General features: G+C 39.2%; 1 protein-coding gene across 1 annotated transcript in view; it reads right to left on the reverse strand.

Moving 5' to 3' along the window:
* spon1a (spondin 1a) overlaps positions 1 to 20,124 on the reverse strand; it is a 96,144-nt gene that overhangs the window by 57,090 nt on the left and 18,930 nt on the right. Inside the window, exons 4-6 of the mRNA XM_053500032.1 lie at positions 14,304 to 14,377; positions 13,964 to 14,086; positions 10,173 to 10,321 (exon numbers count right to left, since the gene is read on the reverse strand). Coding sequence (XP_053356007.1) covers positions 10,173 to 10,321; positions 13,964 to 14,086; positions 14,304 to 14,377 — 346 coding nt within the window. The remainder of the gene's footprint in view (positions 1 to 10,172; positions 10,322 to 13,963; positions 14,087 to 14,303; positions 14,378 to 20,124) is intronic.

The following is a 20,124-nucleotide window of genomic DNA, read 5'->3' on the forward strand; positions in this document are numbered from 1 at the left end:
ATCAGATGGACGTCCGTAGAAAAGAAGTGCCAGGATGTAAACAGACTTTTACAATTGCATGAACACAGCTGTACAAAATAAACAACGCTGATGATTTTTTCTGATTGATTCTTAATGATTTGTAGCTGTGATTCCTCACCTGTACAGATCAACTAAAATTTACACTGAGTAAAATGAAATCACTTGACTGATCACTCTTGGTTCCCTGTGCTCCTTAAAAAAACATTAAAAAAACATCGTAAATTCATCTAAAGACCTGTCTGTCAAATTTCAAGTTTTTTTCGTAGAATGTGTGCATAGAATTGTGGGGATGCATGGTTAACAACCGGGACCCCTTTTGACATCCAGGTGCATCATAATACTGGCTATGGGTTGCCAGATCAAGCTGACAAAATCCTACCCAGACATTGCTCAGACATGAAAGAGCCCAAAAAATAATAGAAGTTACACTGTAGCTCAATTATACAATCTTAAAGTGAGACTTTTGTTTGTGCAAAATTACAGAGCACCATTCTGAGAGTAAAAACTCCCTTTATTTCCATAATCACCTGCTACACTAATGCATTTATTTCAGTGTTTCACTCGTGAAAGTTTCTTGAGTACACTGGAGCCATGATCAAGTCTGTCTGATTCAAGTCTGAAACACCGGCCTCCCAGGAACTCCTTCAATGGCCCAAATATGTTAAAATGACTTGGAGCGAGGTCAGGACTGTACACGCGGACAGCAGTGGGCTCCGAGCCTCCTTGACCTTCTTTAAAACGTTTGCACCGTTTAAATGTTTCACTGCAGCTAAGAGTCTCATAAACGCACTGTGTGTTTAAATGTCAATGGCTTCATTCACTTCATTCGTTTAATTTATTTGACATGAACACCCCTCATAACGGCACAAAGATGATAAATAGACAAAAAAACACGTAATCTGGCGACCCTGATGCTGACACACAGATAAAATGACTCAGTTGAGTTTTTGAGCTGACACATTTAATAAAGTCAATCTTGTTAGCGTGCTAATGAGACCTGCTGCTCAGACCCTGAACCTATAATGCATTTTGGATGTTTTTTTCTTTTTGGAGATAATGTGGAGTAGAATACCATTTAATGCACCAGCAGGGAACTGTACTGCATGTTTGAGGGAAATGAATCTGTCTTTTTAGCATGCACTTCTCAATGATTCCCAAGCTAAGCCTGACATTTACGCTTTTAAACTTTATGCCCCGGTCTCATCCACGCTTAAGTGTATAATCTCATTAGGATTGGTTTGGGTTCCACTAAAGAGCTGCTGCTGTCTTAATCCCAGTTCCAGGTTTTTCCAGGCGCAAATGTTTTTCCCCCACTAACTGTTACTACACATTAGTTTTCTGTAAAGCTGCTCTGTAACAATGCAATATCTCCCCTTTAAATGTGCTCCACATATACATTTTAATAGTGCATCTGATAAAAAAAAAAAAAAAATCAAGTTAAATAATACTGGAGCCAGTGAACATCTGCAAAGCAAAAAGTGCTGGAAGACCCGCAATCAAAGCTAACAAAGGCTCAGCAGTTTCCATTGTCACTCACTTTCGCATGCTTTTAAATCGGCTTAACTATTTACAGCAGCAGTGAAATTCTTGCCCGTGGAAGCATCCAGGTTTTCTGCTTCATCTGTTATTTTATTCATTTTTTTTTTTTTTAGTTCTTTTAATATGAGATTATTTTATGTTAAATCTAACAGACACACTCTAAAGAAAGAGTGCAAAGTTGACCGAAATAAAACATTAATATCGAGCGATGTGCAGGAAAAAAAAACACCACAAGTCCCTGAGGCTAAACTATTTGAAAATCTAAACGAAACACAGGAATATTGTCGTCGATTAACATCATTAACACATGATACGATTTATGGCTCTCGGCAGATTATTTTTACTGCATGAATCTCTAAGCTGTTGTGAAATGATTGCATGAATCCACACATCGGTGCCAGCAACAGCAAAATGCCTTTCCTCATAAACACACCCGGGTTCTTTAATAAAATGTGAAGTCGTAGCCAAACACTTACTGATGATTGCTATTCCTGATGTAGCTCACAAGATGGGTTGCCATGGCAATGCTGATAACTTCTTTACAAATATGATCCTTCCCAATGTTGACAGGTCAGCGGTCCAGAGCAATCAATCCACTTTACAATAGCCGTACTCAGCCGGGCCTATGCACCACGAGATAATGTGTGTTTTGCATTTAGATAGTAATTCAAATCCCCCACTGTAACGTGTGCCTGTGTTCTCAGGTGTGTGTTGGTGTGTGTGTACTTCTTTAGCATGACACAAGGCACGTTTCATTGTAAAAATTCCCAAACTGGAGGCCATAGATACACAAACAAGAAACAGTTCTGAGAACATTTTTAAAATCGCAGATTTAACTTTATCGCGTTTGGTTGAAGTCTTAGTTCTTTTTGTTTTCTCATCTAAGTAAAATAATAAGAATCATTTTACAACAAATCATTTTAATGTGTTAAAGATTTCTGACCACTGAACAAGAACTTATCAGTTTATATTTCAGCAAAGTGATGACGGGATCACGAGCAGGCAAGGTCCTCCCATGCCCACGGGTACCACAGGCCTGCCTGCCTGGTCCGATCCCACAGAAATGCCAACGCAGCACAAATTTCTAATTTGAAAGGCACCAGAATTCCCAGTGTACCACAGCTTGCCGCATCCAGCTTTCAAAAAACCCAAGGTCTCCAAATTCCCCAGATCCCAATCCGATCGAGCGGCCATGAGATACACCAGACACACGAGTCCGATCCATGAGGCCACACGCGGCAACCCACAGCTCCCAAAGGATCTGCTGCCAATCTTCTGGTACCAGAGACCCCATGCAGCACACTCCCAGAAGTCCTGTGAAGTCACGTGCCGAGCGGACAGAAGAGGGCCAGAACTGCTCCAGTGGCACCTAAAACCGAAGTGGTTTTAATGTTATGGCTGACCCGTGTAAGTGATAACAGGAACTAACTTGTTTCGTTGGTGAGAAATACAGTACAATCCTTTATTTAATAAAATGTTCCGGTTTAAAATGTGCTGTAATAGAAAAATAATCCACCTTTAGGTGGTAAATGTAAAAAAGTTACATCACTCTGACCTGATAATTATTTTCCTATAACATAACTGTACTTAACACACCAACCATCAACATAATAATACCACTACTACTACTACTACTACTACTAATAATAATAATAATAATAATAAATAGAGTTGCAAGCAACAATGAGCGGGCCCAAGCACATCAAAAACAGCATCACCTATGATGTCGCTCAGTGTGATGTCACTCAACATGATTTCACACAATAAGTTATTAATAATTTTTCTGCATAAGTTTAAGGCATTGTCACGGCTGACCAATTTAAAATATCAAAAATCCCTCTACAATTTTGCTCCCTCAATGTCTTCGGCCCGGATGTAATAATAATTATTATACTAATACTACTACTACTACTAATAATAATAATAGGTCCCATTTGACCCTCTTACACACACTTTAGCATTTGTCCCCTGTCACTCAAAATCAGTCCATATGTAAAATCCTGTTCTATCCCTGAGGATAAAGAAATAAACAAATGGAGCTACACAAAGAGAAGGAATTTCCTCTGATCTCTGCAGTATAAAGAACCCAACCTGGAAAGGATTGTGGAGACTCCTGATGGAGGGGATCAAAGAGGCTCCAGGGAGGAAGGGGAGAGATAAAAGGATATAAAATGGAATAAATGAGATCAATACTATTTGCACAGACATGGAGGCCGAGTAATGTCTCTCGTGGATGCAGGAAGCTGCTGCCAATCGCCACAAGGAGACAAGCATGTAGCGTGAGCTCTGGATATCTTCATGACTTTACCAAGAATCCACCTCTTTTAAGAATTAGGCAGAAAAATCTGTTGAAGAATTCACAATTGACATTGACAATTTGCTTTAATCACAGCCACGGCAACATTTATTTACATCCAGATTCACGGTAGTTTCTCTCCAACATCTTGTATTAATGATGGGGGATTGGGAATGCTGTGTGTACAGTAGCTTTCTCCAGCACATCCCAATGTGGCTACGTTCTGGACTCCAAGAATATACCAATCCATGTGTGAAAATGATGTCTCATTCTCCCGGAAGCGCTCTCATCATCATCTTGAACATGCCTCATGCCATCAGAGAAGAAACAATCCATCGATGTGATAACCTGGTCATTCAGTACATTCAGGTTGTCAGCTGACTTGATTTTTTGGGAACATAACTTTCCTAAGCCTAGATTTGAGCAACTCAAGATCATAACACTTCCTCCAGTGGCTTGTATGGTCGGCCCAAGATATGATGGAGCATCACTACATCCGCCTCTTTTTACCCTGATGCGCCAATCACTCTGTACCAGGGCAAATCTGAACTCATTAGACCATAACATCTAGTCCCAATGCTTCACAGTGCATTATTCTCCCAAATAAAAGCTTTTTTTTTTCCTGATTAGCCTCCCATCAGGCTCATTCAGGATGTTTTTCTGACCACATTTCTTCCTCGAAGGTGATGGGTCACCACTTGGTTGTTTAAAAAACGTACGTAGGTTTGAGTATAGAGCCGTGTGTGAACATTCCTTCAAGATACATGTGTCAAAACATCAAACGCAGATTGTGCTCTGAAAGACGACGCATGACCGAGACAGACGTTCTTTGTTCTGACTGGAGGGTGATTCTGAAATGGACCTAAAACAGTGAACAGGTTGGATGAGAGAAGCTGTTAACCAAACAGCCTGGACACTATACAAAACCATGCGAGCCATGTGAAATAGCATTTGAAAACAAAAACGAGGATCTCTGACCTGATGAGAAAAACATTTTAGTGTAAACTGTTATATTTTAAAAGAGAACCGACCTTTGTAATCAGTAGTGAAGCATGGTGGTGGTAGCATTGTGCTCAGCGCTACACTCAGCCTGTTACTTTGTTTTCTGGTTATTCTCTGGTATAATTCTCTAGTATAATAAAATTGTCCATTATGCCTCTGATTGACTGATATAAAGTATTCATTTCAGTATCGCTACTGGACCATTGATGTACCATTATTGTACCACAATAACACGCGTGCAGCCTTGAGTGTTACATTGACTTTCTACCCAGACAAAAACACAAAGGAGACAGAACTCAGACCAACTAAGATGCTGACTATCAAACCGATGCAGAGGAAAAAAGCCTTGTCTGAACAAAAGCATAGCCTGTGGTGTTTCATTGTCATCCATATTGCAGGAAAGTGAGACCTTCCTCTCCCACTGTTAGAGGACACGGAGAGTTTCACACGCCATCAGAGGAAGACGAGCGTCCTGCGACGGTTCAGGCTGACACACGGTGCGGGCGGCTATTAAAGCTGCCACCGCACCAGCCTTTTCATTAGCGCCACACTGAGCCGAGCTGATAGCTAACTGCATTCACAAATTACTGACTGCTGCTCCGACAGGAGTGAGAGAAACGCCGGCCGGGGGACACCGACACACTCCTTTAATGGATCTTTGGCTCGAAAACAAAGAGCACGAGTTTGTTGTTGTGATTTCTTTTCCTTTAACCAGACAAACACAATATTGCAGGTTTTTTTCCCCCCCCAGTTTTGTGTCTGAGGAAAAGAAAGAAAAGAAATGTTTAGAATATGCAGAACATGTAGGAGTAGGTATCCTCGAGCTCATCCACCATGGGTTTGAGTAATACAATCAATGATCGATTAATAACCCGTTCAACTGCATGGTACAATGAGCTGCGTTTCCTGAAAAGAAATCCCATCAACGTTCATTATTACTACACACAGAATACATTACACACACACACACACACACACATACACACTTATTCACACTGGCTTGTACCAGTCCAGAAGCTGACTTTTTTTTTTTTTTTCAGGACAATCACACTGTATAGCAGGTCACCTTGAGATACATCGTCTGCCACTTTACACAACTGTGTTGTGAGCATGCTCAGTTCTCACCGTTCTACACACGGGCGTTCCTCAGACCTCACGTGTGTTCCTGCTACACCGCGGTTGCCCGGATGCTCAGGGTGAGCAGAGAAAGCGTGCAACATGACATGTTTTGGTCATTAAATTAAATTTAATTATTATGGCTTATAACTGACTGCTTGAAATACAGAGTGGAATCATAGGATAGTGGAGAATAGTCGATGATCGTTCCATTAATAATTTGCAGTCATAATGTCGGACATGTTGCATAAGACCGGATCAGAGAGCTCTCCATGCTGGAAATAATCGAAAGGCTGTTTTGAGATGATCTAGTGCTAACCTGCTGTTTATTCCATAAATAAACCTTTTGAATAGTGGTGATTTGTTGATCATAATAATAATAATAATAATAATAATATATATATATATATATATATATATATATATATATATATATATTTATTTTTTTTTCACTTTAGCACGATACTGCCTTTTATTATATGCCATGCGTTTACTGGTGAGTTACTTTTGCTTTTATTATTATTATTTATTAATATTACATTATTATTTTTTTTTTATAACAGCTTGTTTTCTGTAAGAGAAGAATTCAAGATATTATTAAAAATAATTTATTCTATTCCATTTTTTAAGCAATACTTTGCCCTTTTTGCTTTAACTTTTAAACTTTGTCAGGTTTGTAAATTCCGTATATTTATTTAACCCGGTTTAACCCCGATGAACCCACTGAAGTCTGCCTTTTTTCGATTTCATGTTTCTCTTCCCATGAGATTAAGAAATGATCTCAGAACTCACCGAGGAAGAAAATAAAGAAAATGATTTCATCAGAACAATTAGCATGTTTCCCCGGGGCGCACTCGGAGAGCAAATCAATACGAGCTCCTTTGAAGCCAAATAAAAAGTAATAAGGCTAACATACGAGTTATCAGTGTTCTATCGTTCATTCTTTATTGGATTTAGCTGTCTGTTTTTTTTTCTTTCTTTTTTACTGCAATTAGACCACGTTGATGAAATAAAAGCGCACTTCATGTGTGCTGCATTTCAACTCGAAGGTAAAGCTTTCATATCTCTATTTTCTGTCTTAGATACGTGAGGTAACTAAGGTGATGACAATGTTACTTCTACACCACAACAGATGCGCAGCTTGAGTGACGGCGTCGCTTTCATCACAGAAACACCGGTGACATACATAAAGCTTCTTTTGTCCCTCCGCGATTTGTCCTTGTCTCAGTGTGATGATCAGAGAACAGACAAGTTCAGCTCTCAGTCAAGAAGGCGCGCATCATCACAGATATAGATCCTAACACATCTGCCTGCGTTCCTATAACTCCGCTTCCTCGCCTAAGCCGTTTGATATCAGACACGCGGTAGACGAGCTATCGCTGCGACTCCGTGTGCCGTCCGCTATCTACACTTCAGCTGAGACAACGTAGCGATGCACGTACATGACCTGGGCTAAATGAAACCGTGCAATAACATCACCAAAGTCATACAGAGATCATCTTAACAACTCTGCTAAGGTTCTAATACTACAGCTGGAATCAGTATATATATAATAGTGATTGTGAAATGGTGTTTGGTAAAAGCGTATATACAGTATATATGTTAGGATATCAGCTACGTTCACTCCCGGGTTCCAGGGTTGAATCCAAAATGACATTAAATGGAAAGATAGATAGGGTCTGCAATCCCTTTGCCACTCACCAAATAGTGCCCTTGATCAGGGGTTAGATAGGGATTTTGGGATTCAGTCTTGCGTCAGAGGCTAGTTAGCTTTGTAGCTTTCGGCTGATCACCCCCGGAGAGCCCGGAGGACTGCACGGGGAGAATTCGGGGGGTGCACGGGGGTGTTCAGCTCCTCGCACGCTGCCTCTTTACGGTCACTCACGCCGAACCGGAGGTGGAGCGACTCTCGTAGCTTTGACCAGTCCTTCCGCTCACCGGCCCGGAGGCCTTCCAGCACCCAGGAACCAGCCCGACAAGTCGACGGCTAGCTCTACCTGCACAAAGAATGCGTAGGGTTCGACGGCAGCGTTGTAGGAGGGAAGGCACAGCTGCAGCTCGCCTCGCCGGCTGACGGCACACGGAGCTGTAGCTTGCTCTGGCACTGAGGCTCTCGATGAGTCCGTTCCAGGATCCGTTTCCGTCCTGAGATCCAGTGCCGGAATCTTAATTTCGCCGCTCCGCTTTGGTCGCCCTGGTAGTTGCTTTGCCACTCGGCGGCCTATTTGGATCTTCTGTAGGTCCTTGATAGTGCGCCCGGACTCCATCCCACTTCTGACACCAATGTAGTGTTTTACCGCCGGAAGGATCTTACGCTCCATATCATTATTTATGGAACGCCTCTAATCCAATCAGATTAGTCGGTTGGAAATTACTGTTGTATAATAAAAAACTTTATTTTGATTCATTGCCACATGTTACTAAACTTAATCGCAAGAGGTGTTGGTTCTTGTGAAAGCTGAATGAATTAATCAACTTTTCATGAACACACAATATTTCAAGGTGATGAGTTAGTAGTGATCATGAATTCAGCTCCTACTTTCGATTGCCCTCCCCACTCTCCTTGTCCCAGGGAGATATGAGTGACTCGTGTATGATGTGATGCTCTAACCCACACTATTGACAGCGAGTAATATTCAGTAATAGCCTCCTCTGAGACCCAAGGTCTACAACACCACTTTTCTCATTCTCTGCCTTCCAAAAAGTGACAAAATGGCAGCTGGAGGAGAAAAAAAAACGTGAAAAGCATTAAAAACAGGTCCTGAGATAGAGGTGACGATATCGAGAGCTTCAAGCTGAGCTCTCTCTGGGGTTTAATTCAATTTAGTTCCCTTGCACCTCATCCACACTCCTTTATCGTTCAATCAAAGGAACTCAATTTTGAAAGCCCGCGATGGCCTCATTCCAATTCGGCGTACACACCGAGCTGTATCATCCTGGAGATCTAATACTTATCTGGATGTGTTCTCGATTGGAGTGATGTTTCCGCTGTATAAAAGGCTCTTCTTTCTCCTTTAAAGCGATGTATTTATATTGCCACTGCTAATGAACAGACAGCACAAAATGACATTCTGGACATAAGTTTTGATTGATGAGAGGAAATAAACTAAAGCAGACACTGAGTATCAAGTGGAGGGACAAAAAAGGCACAAAAAAAGTCTACAGATAATGCTAGATAATTGAAAAGTTCATCTCTTACTTTGCATGTTGTAATCTATTGCCAGAACACATACAGGTGCATTCCCACTGTGCAAAAGAACACAGTGCTGAAAGTTATTTTATTTGTTTATTAAAACTTACTTTATTTCTCTATATAATCTTTATGTAATCACTAATACATACACTTATCCCAATGTTTTACTTGTGCTTAAATACCCTCGATGTAGAAGGCTTTCTCAGAACGCTAGAGCTATGATCAGACTGACTGGTTTAGGTCTGAAACCCTGGCCTCCCAGGAACTCCTTTAATTGGCTCGGTTAGTCATTCATAAATTAAGTGCCATCCTTTGATCGTTTGCACCAATTGCCTAAAATCTTCTCTGAATATTCAGAATACTTCATCACAAGTTTTGGTTTGACTTGAACACCTCTTGCAATTTCAGCATCGTTATCCGTAATAATCTCATGTTGATGCCAAAACGAGTAACCTTATGAAAGTTTGATACAGTAATACCAGGATGCTCGGGATATAATGATGAAAATCAAGCCTGTGAAAAATATGAGCTTGTTTAGTGTACGGTACAAACACTAAACCTCAGCCATCATACTGTAGCTACTGTATGTTATATAATGTTAGTAATAGATGTAGTTTGAAGTATTTCCACACTGCCTTCATCTCGATTCATCAATACAAGCTTTTCCCTTTATGATAATGAATTTTGCAGTCAGGTAAATTAGCATTAGAATAAGAAATGTCAAGAGCAGCAGTTTCTCTTCACCAGTGTACGATGTACTTTACTCATCAGGGGGAAAAAAAAAAGCTTAATTGACTGAATATTAAACTGCAGCTTTATCCAGCAAAACACACATTATGGTAAAATGTTGCTGACTTCATCTTCACATTTTACAGACTAAGCACTAACCTGAAGTCAGACCCAACGACTCCGGCCAGCCCGAGAGGACAATACTGTATAGCACAATTACTAATGAGTACGTACAGCACATACACAGTGCCGCTTCAGCATTGTGTAGCTCCCTACCTTCTGTCGAATCTCTTCCTCCATCTTGATGGGCGAGCCGAGCTCAGCTACCTGTTTCACTCCTTCACTTGCGTAACCTCCGTATTCCCACAGCACGTAATTTTTGGAGTGTGACGCTCCGATGATGGCCGACCAGTGATTGGCTCGTCCTGTCAGAATAAATAAAAAGGCTTTATTTGCATGAATTAATCACAATAAGGCGACCTAAACAAAGAATTAGCAGAAATATTTGATTTAACAACTGTTACCGCCACTATTAGTTACTATTACTGCTATTACTACCACCGCTACTATTACTGTTACTACTACTAGTGTTACTATAAATACTCATCTTACTAATGCTGCTACTACAACTACAACTACTACAGACACTACACCTACAGTACGAGTAGTACAGTACAACTACAGACACTGTATTACAACAAATACTGTACATGTATTCTATAAATGTTTTTTTTATTTGTTATTTACCTACAGTAAATCTGATCTTACTATTGCGACTATCACTACTAAAACTATTAGTGCTACCAGTGTTACTAATACTAATGTTACTATTATTTTTACCATTACTGATATTATTACTGTTATCATGGTTACTACTGCCTATAAATATTACAATTACTGTTATTGTTACTGTCATTACTACTAGCCACTACTACTACTGTTACTTTTATTGATTTATTACTATTACTGCTGCTGCAGCTACAACTACTATTACTATTTTATTACTTTTACTTCTATTACTGTCATTATTATTATTATTATTATTATTATTATTATTATTATTACTGCTGCTGCTGCTACAACTACTATTACTGTTGTTATCATTACTTTTATTTTAATAATACTGTTGCTTATACTGTTATCAATGCTACAAATACTGTTACTGTTGCTTATTACTGTTATTGATATCATTAATAATTTTATTACTGTTATTATTACTGATACTAATATCATTACTACAGATATTACTGTTATCATTACTGTTACTAATACTGTTACTACTTTTTTTTAGTTATTTTTACTGTTATTAATACTATTACTACTACATTAACTGTTCCTATTTCTGTTACTAGTATGGTTACTTCTGCCATTACTCTATTTGTACTGTTATCAATGCTATTAATCATATTTATACTATAATTACTGTTATTACCATTATTATTTTTTTGTTACTAATACTGTTACTGCCGCTATTGCTGTTATTATGACTTGCTACTTATACTGCTACCATTCGAGTACCACCACCACTACGTCACTTATAATAATAATAATAATAATAATGTTAACTATTAATTATATATTACTCAAACTACTACTACTTCTTCGCCTACTCTAATACTACTACTACTAATAATAGTGGTGATGGTCTTCCGGTTGGTCTTGGCAAAGAGCCGCCATAACGGACCATCGGATCCGCAAAACAACTTGGCACGGGTTTTACACCGGATACTGTACACTGGCTGGAAATCGAACCCGGGCCTTTTGCATGGGAGAACAAACATTTACCCCTGAGCCACCAGTGCCATAATAATAATAATAATAATAACAATAACAACAACAAAAAAAAATTAAATTAAAAAATTAAGGATGCCAGGTTCACATTTGTGTTACAAACTGAGATAACCTACATGTTGCAACAATAAACCTGGATTGAGAAAACACAGATAAAGTTGCCTATATATAATCAGATCGAGTCAGAAGCGTCTAGACTGCGGTGGGATTTTTAGGCCTCGGATCCAATTTCATTGTCCAGTATGAATTATTCCTCAGGAACGACTGGGCCGCATACAAACATCCTGGACAGGATAATCCTTTCACACTCCTTCAAGTCGACTCATCAGTGCACGAGTCTCTCGCTGATCAGATCTGATGTCCAAACGCTGATTTACATATTTCCTGTCAAACAGTGCAGCCCTTTTTCATTATTTTTCCCGATAATACCTGCGAAGAACAGATAAGTCAAATTGCAAAGACAGCTTCTTTTAGAGTTGCACATGATCCGGGCAACTCGTTTTGTCTCAGAAGTTCTGTTCTTATTATAGAGCTTGTTTTTCTTCTTCTTCCTTCAGTCAGAGTTTAGTTTTTTGGCTGTCTCGACATCATCCCATATAGTGGAGCATTTCGGGAAGAAGAAAGCCGAAATGTCATGAAGATAAATCTCCATCAAAGGATGAAACATGAGAGAATAACCTTCATGTTCTGAAAGTAAAGTTAGCTGATTCTTATCTGCTTTGTGTCTGAAGGACAGATGATATAGAGAAGTGAAATTAGATGACAGCTGACTTCACGCTGCACCTTCTCGCTTCTGCTGTTTCTAACAATTCCTTCATTCTTGTTCCACATAACATTTTTTTCTAACCTTGGTGTATATGCATAAAAGAAAAATCCATACCTTTTTTTTTCACCTGCCAAAAGCCCACACACATTTTCCTAAGCTCATAAATTTCACTGCTGACTTTATCTCGTTTTTTAGACTGTTTTAATCAGCATATCGATCAGAGTCTCTGGAGCTCCAATCGAGTGTGTCAGTAATCCCGTGTTTTAATTTACTCCCGAGGAGGCATTCTCAGAAGGTCAAAAAGTCCCAGCAGAGCAAGATTAGGGATATTGAGTCTAAAGGTAGAGGTTTGAAAGAAGTTAAAAGAGTAGATGTTAGAGGATTGTTATGTAAGTCTAAAGATAAATCCATAAAGAGGTAAATATACCAGATGAATCAACACTGGTGTTTATAAAGCTGCTGTAGGAACGGCATAAAAAGAAACCGAGCTTAAAGTCAAAAACTTGTATTCAGATGAGATAAAAGTCTCAAACTTTGTTCACAACCATTATGAAAAAGTGGGACTGAATAAAATAAAATAAAAATACAATGAAAAAGCTTTTAAAGCCACCCTAAAAGGACAAAGGGCAAGGTCGAGGTGGAATTCTTCTAATATTAAGCATTAAACCCAAATTATGTTTTTTTTTTTCTTTTTCTGGAGGTTAGAATTTGGCCATGGATGGATGGATCCATTAACTAAACAATGACCCCCAAAATAAATCAAATTCAGCTCAGAGAATGCTTGAGGGAATTCCATTTATTTAGCAATGGCCATGAAAACTTGTGCCCAAGGTTGTAAAAATCCAAATCCAAAATCCTGAGGCTCTCCCTGTTATTCACTATGCAGGTGTATTAGTGTAGGGGCTAAAACTCACTCGCTCACTCACTCACTTACTCACTATACTGCTTATCCTGTTCAGGGTCACGGGAGACCTGGAGCCTGTCCCAGACGACTCCAAGCATGATTCGCGCTCCACCCTGGATTGGGTGCCAATCCATCATAGGAACAAACACACACTGATGTGAGGTACAACCTGGACAGGGGGCCAATCCGTCACAGGGCGCACACACTCATCTACACACTACAGGCAATTTGGGAACTCCAGTTAGTCTAACCTGCATGTCTTTGCACTGTTGGAGGAAACCAGAGTACCAGGAGGAAACCCACCAAGCACTGGGAGAACCTGCAAAATCCTTGCACACACACCCTGAGGCGGAACTCGAACCTTTGACCCGGGAGGTGCAAGGCAACAGTGCTAACCACTACGTCGGAAATTCACACTTTCATTAAAAAAATAAATACATGAATAGAATTTTATTTAAAAAATGAAGATAAATAAACTGTATTTTATAATAACAATATTTTACAATAACTATACAGAATGCCCATGAGTGAGGAACACGGTTGTGTCTGCACTGCTTTCATTAGTGTAGCCCTGACTGTAGCGTACGCGCTATATTTATAACTCACTGGGGTAGTCTTTGGGGTGCAGTTTTTCGGACCAGTTCCCGTAGAAGGTGACTCTGTACTTGGCCGTTCCACAGGCACAGCAATCCAGCAGAGGCTTTTCGGTGACCTCACCATATAACGACTCTGAAGAGGGGAGGAGAAAACACGCCCAGATTATTATAACATTATAACTTTATAACTTACAAAAACATCAACTTGCAATTTAATTTAAAAAGTAAGGAAATGAAGGACAGGAAGGAAAGAACAGCGGTGTGTGATATAACCCAATCAGAGTCAAGGCACTCTCCAGTATGATGTAATGGAGGAAGGAGCGTGTCCATGGTGCGAATCAAAGCCTCACCTTTCTCACACAGGCGCTTGGTGAGAGAGCCTTCATCCTGGAATGAGATGATCTTCCTCTGAATGATGCTCGCTCTACAAAACAAGAAGAACCGAGAGATGATGAGACGAGAAGAGAAAAACAGACAAGTGAACTCTTTTGAGGATGTGATGAGAAAAATGGAGGCATGAAAGAAGAAAGGAATAATCAGAGACAAGAGCAGAAAGAATGAAAAAAGACAATAAAAAATGAATAATGAGAAATGAGGTGGGAGGAAAGATGAAAGACAAGAGACTAGCAAAAAAAAAAGCTGAGTTAAGGAAAAGTGTAGAGGAAAAGCAATTAGATGATCTGAGATGAGAGGATGAGAAGAGAAGAGAGAAGAAAAAAACAAGGTCAAAATACAACAGAAGATGAGTGTAGAGGGGACAAAAAGATACCATCTGAGTTTACAGGGACAAGAAGAGAAGTACAGAGAGAGAGAGAGGGGGGTAAAAGAAAGAAAAGCAACAAGAGGAGAGAGAGAGAGAATAACAAATACAAGACAGGAACGTAAAGAAGCAATAAGAAGAGAATAAATTAGACAAAGTAAAAAGAGAAGAGAAGAGAATAAAGAGAAGAGAAGATGAAAAGACGAGAAAGCAAAGACAAGACAAAAGAAAGTAAAGAGCTTTGTAAATAAATGAAAAAAAGAAAAGAAGAGAAACTGAACAGAAGAAAACAAAATATGAGATGTGAAGAAAAAGGAGTCGAGAAGGAACAGATGTGAAAAGTAGAAGAAAGTAAATAAAAAGAGAAACAAGGTGAAGGAAGATAAAAAAGAGAAGAGACAAACTAGAGAAGAATGTAAGAATGAATAGAAAGAAATGAGACGTGATAAAAGAAATAAGAAGAGAAAAACGCAGAATAAATTAGTTAAAAGACAGCAATCTGAAGAGAGAAAAGAAGAGAAGAGAAAACAAAAAGAGGAAAGATGAGAAGTGACCATTTAAAGAAGAGAGGAGCATAGATAATATGAGAAGCAATGATTTACAGGAGAGAAGAGAAGAAAGGAGAAGAGAAGGGAAGGGAAGAGAGTAGAGGGGAGGAGAAGAGAAGAGAAAAGAGGAGAGGAGAAGAAAAGAGGGGAGAAGGGAAGGGAGGAGAAGACTGGAGAGGAGAAGGGAAGAGAGAAGAAGAGAAGACTGGAGAGGAGAATACTGGAGAGGAGAGGAGAAGAGTGGAGAGGAGAAGAGAGGAGAAGAGAGGAGAAGAGAAGAGTGGAGAGGAGAGGAGAGGAGAGGAGGGGAGGGGAGAAGGGAAGGGAGGAGAAGACTGGAGAGGAGAAGGGAAGAGAGAAGAAGAGAAGACTGGAGAGGAGAATACTGGAGAGGAGAGGAGAAGAGAGGAGAGGAGAAGAGAGGAGAAGAGTGGAGAGGAGAGGAGAGGAGAGGAGAGGAGAGGAGAAAAGAGGAGAGGAGAAGAAAAGAGGGGCAAAGGGAAGGGAGGAGAAGACTGGAGAGGAGAAGGGAAGAGAGAAGAAGAGAAGACTGGAGAGGAGAATACTGGAGAGGAGAGGAGAAGAGAGGAGAAGAGAAGAGAAGAGTGGAGAGGAGAGGAGAGGAGAGGAGAAGAGAAAAGAGGAGAGGAGAAGAAAAGAGGGGAGAAGGGAAGGGAGGAGAAGACTGGAGAGGAGAAGGGAAGAGAGAAGAAGAGAAGACTGGAGAGGAGAATACTGGAGAGGAGAGGAGAAGAGAGGAGAGGAGAAGAGAGGAGAAGAGAAGAAAAGAGAAGAGTGGAGAGGAGAGGAGAGGAGAGGAGAAGAGAAAAGAAGAGAGGAGAAGAAAAGAGGGGAGAAGGGAAGGGAGGAGAAGAGAAGACTGGAGAGAAGAATACTCGAGAGGAGAGGAGAAGAGAGGAGAGGAGAAGAGTGGAGAGGAGAGGAGAGGAGAAGAGAAGAGAAGAGTGGAGAGGAGAGGAGAGGAGAGGAGAAGGGAAGAGAGGAGAGGAGAAGAGTGCAGCGTAGTGAACAATGTTGTAATCAGGGCCGTACAGACTGATTGGCGTCGCTGTAACAGAGTCACGTGTCAGACTGTAAAGCTCCACCGTCTCAATAGCAGCAGCTGACAGCTGTGTATTTACATCCCGTCTGAACACGTTACACCCCCGGTCTCTCAGAAATCTAGCGAAGGGTAATTTAGAGCCGCTTTTTCTGTCTGACTTCTAACACGTCCCGTCATATAAAACACTGCTTTTACACACGTGTGTGGAGGCGTTTAATAAAGTCTCAGCCTCTTAATTTTTACTCACTCATCGTCTACAGCGCTTTATCCTCTATACAGTTTTGCAGGGGGCCTGGAGTCTGTCCCAGGGGACTTAGGGCATGAGGCAGGGTACACAATGAACAGGGTGTACACACAAACACACACACACACACACACACACACACACACACACATACTACAAGCAATTTTGGAACGCTAATTAGCCTAATCTGCATGTCTTTGGACTGTGGGAGAAAACCGGAGTACCCGGAGGAAACCAACACGGCACGAGGAGAACATGCAAACTCCATGCACACAGAGGCAGGATTAGAACCTGGCTGGGAATCAAACCCGAACCCTGGAGGTGCAGGATACCATGCCTCTCCATCTATTAATATTAATAATAATATAATGTGACCTGGACATAATAATGCATCTCTCTCTCTCTCTCTCTCTCTCTTCTTGGGTTCTTTACTGTTTTTTTATTATTATTATTATTTCTCGCTTGTTTTCATGAAGTCTGCAGAGATATTTATATCCATAAATGATTCATTCCACCTGTTTTCCACCTCACACACACCGTCCGCACACAATCCCTTCATTCCTCCAGCTTTCTTTCACACTTTCAGCAAACGCAAATATATACTGTATATTTTTTTTAACTATTTAATGTAGTAGGAATTAAAACAGAAGCATAAATGAGAATAAAATAAAAATAAAATAAAATATTCAGAATATTTTTGTTGATCAATCAAACCAACTGCATTCCGATGGTAGTTTATTACAGAAATAGACAAAATGCAAAACCTTCTGGAGAACTTCTGGAACTACATCTACATCCTAGATTTTTTTTTTTTTTCAGATTTTTCAAATCTGTAAAATTTCCACTGCGCCTTCGAAAACCAATCAGCTTTTCATGATGTACGTTACATTTCTTATTCCTTTGATTTTTTTTTTGTATTTGCTTTTGTTTCCTGTTTTTCTCTGAAGTCTTGAACACAGTTTCATCAGCCTCGATACACATTTCATCATCGAGCCAAACAGACTGCAATTTCAGCTACGAGCTGGGTTTTCATCCGCACCTGTACTTCCTTTTAAACCCAGTCCCGGGATTAAAACACCCCTCCATCACCCCGGCTTGAGTTAATTCTGTCATGTGATCTCAGCAGCACTGACAGTAGCGCTGTGTTTTTTGTTGTTGTTGTTTTTGTTTACATTACAACACTTGTTGTTGTTTTTTTCCGCTCATTCTTATTTGATTGCTCTGGATTTTAAAGCGTTATCAACCTCATTATCATACACTGTGTTGTTCATCTCTCCATCGCACCTGAAACCTCCCAACAAATGCAATCATCTAATCCCAGCTTTCAGTTCGAAAATCACATCAGTATGTAAATACACCTGGGCCTTGATTTACTGAAAGGTTGCACATGTGGGGGGAAAAAAAGTCAAAACCGTAATTTACAAACCTGTAAATATTCTGCAGGCTGATTCACTGAGCCTCGTTTATCATGTTTGTGATGTTGTGTGCAAAGGCTTTTGATCAGAAGTAATAAGACATCATGCTATCACGTCCTGCAAACAACAGGTCTTTTGTTTGTTTTGTTTGCCATAAATTACCGAGCAGTTGGGCTGCATGATTTATTCAAACAAATTACATTCTGATTATTTTGACACGTATTGTGATTGTGATTAAAACTGCGATTTGTAACTATTAAATATACCATTTTGTATTTGAACGTATTTGCCAGGGCGAACCGCAAATATCTGGACAAATGATCTTGTTAAGAGGATGTTTGCCAATAGTTGTTTATCTTTTAAAAATTGAAATTATTGTTGAAATGCCAAGTTTACATGAATTTGTAAATTACCTGTAATAAATTGCAGCCCTTTAATTTTACGATCTTTATAGGACAAACTGTGCGGAACGATGAGCAGAAAACAAGGAAAACGGTGATTATATGATGACGGAGCATTTCCTAATGTCCCTGTGCATGTAAGCTTCCAACAACGCAGCTCATCGCCTTCTACAGATACACTTTAATAAAAACTAAAAATTTGTTTAAATTTTGTCCTAATTTGATCTGTTTTTATTTCTCAGAATGAGTTGTTGTGTAGCTTAAATAAATAAGAAATTCACACCATTTTCAAATTAGATGCAAATGCTGAGTGCGATCGATCACAACATCAAATTTCATCAATTTTGACATTTCTGTTAATTCAATTCAGTTATAATCGCACGTTTTTGGATAACTATATAATTTGATCCAATGTATTGATTCGATTTAATGTAATGGAGTAAAAGCAAAAGTATCTTCTAATAAACTACCTAAGTAAAGTACAGATATGTGAAATATGTATCTGATCCATGTTCCACTTAAAAAATGGTCTCAAGTACAGTTCGTGTGTACTCTGGAACAATTCGCATCATGCATGGAACTGGATCACCATTTCGAATTTTTGAATCTATCCAACTGAGATGTTCGAACATGCCGGGTCTGGTTAACCAAAGAAATTAATTACAATCCAAAAATGTGATTAATTTTTTAAATTCATGAAAGAATGACATCATACTTTTGTCTGATCTTAAATATACAGTATTTAGTATTATCTAAAATTAGATTAATTTAGTTTAATAGGTTAAACTGACTAAGAAAAAAATTGCAAAAGAAAAATTGCAAAACTGTAACAGTAATAATACTTTGATACTGGAGACTCCTTCCATAATGGTTTCATTCTGGTAAATGGATGAAGGTGTAAAAGCAATTTAGTTTTACAGAAGCAGTTTCAATATTCAAGATTCAAAGAACTTTATTAATAACAAAGTGAAATTGCTTATGCTAGGTAAAAGTTGCTCACAGTTGTTATCTAAGAAAAGGTAATAAATAATCCCCCCCCCCCCCAAAAAAAAAAAAAAAAAAAAAAAAAAAAAAAAAAAAAAAAATTAATAAAAAAAATTTAAATAAATATATAAAGAGTCCTAAAATATTAACCATTAATATGATCCAAGAGCATTTGTAAATATTGCACAGTAATCTAGTATATGTATGTAATATTGTAATATTATATGTAACACTGTATTACATATTTTATTGGGATGTAGTATTGCAATTATCATATTTCTGTCACATGACCGGTGAAACAAAAATACTTCCTGTGCAACACAGTGGCTGCTACGATAATTTAAATGTGTTCAATGAGTTTTGGAGAATGCTGAAGGTAAAAACAGTAAAAAGGAGTACGTCTACAGGAGTGATAAATGACAGGTACGCATCAATTAGGTAGCACCCTCGTCTAGCACCTATAGGTCCTGGGTCTGATTCTTTTGTTTGGTCTGTTTGCATATTCTTCCCGGAACGGTCGGTCGAAGCACAGACAGACATCATGCAGTGCAGAACTACAGTATACTATGATACGGGGGCGTCGCCATGTACAAAAGTGAAACCAAACCTGGTAGAGGAGAGGCTGAGGGTGGTGTAAACTGTTTTTTTTTTTTTTTTGTCAAACTGTTCGTATAAAGAAAACACTTTTTGAAAAGTTTATTATTGTTTTCTTATCATTCATACCTTTTATTAGCTCTTAGAAGCTTTGAAAGTAAT

The sequence above is a fragment of the Clarias gariepinus genome, chromosome 7 (assembly GCF_024256425.1).
Source record: "Clarias gariepinus isolate MV-2021 ecotype Netherlands chromosome 7, CGAR_prim_01v2, whole genome shotgun sequence".
Classification (NCBI taxonomy): domain Eukaryota; kingdom Metazoa; phylum Chordata; class Actinopteri; order Siluriformes; family Clariidae; genus Clarias; species Clarias gariepinus.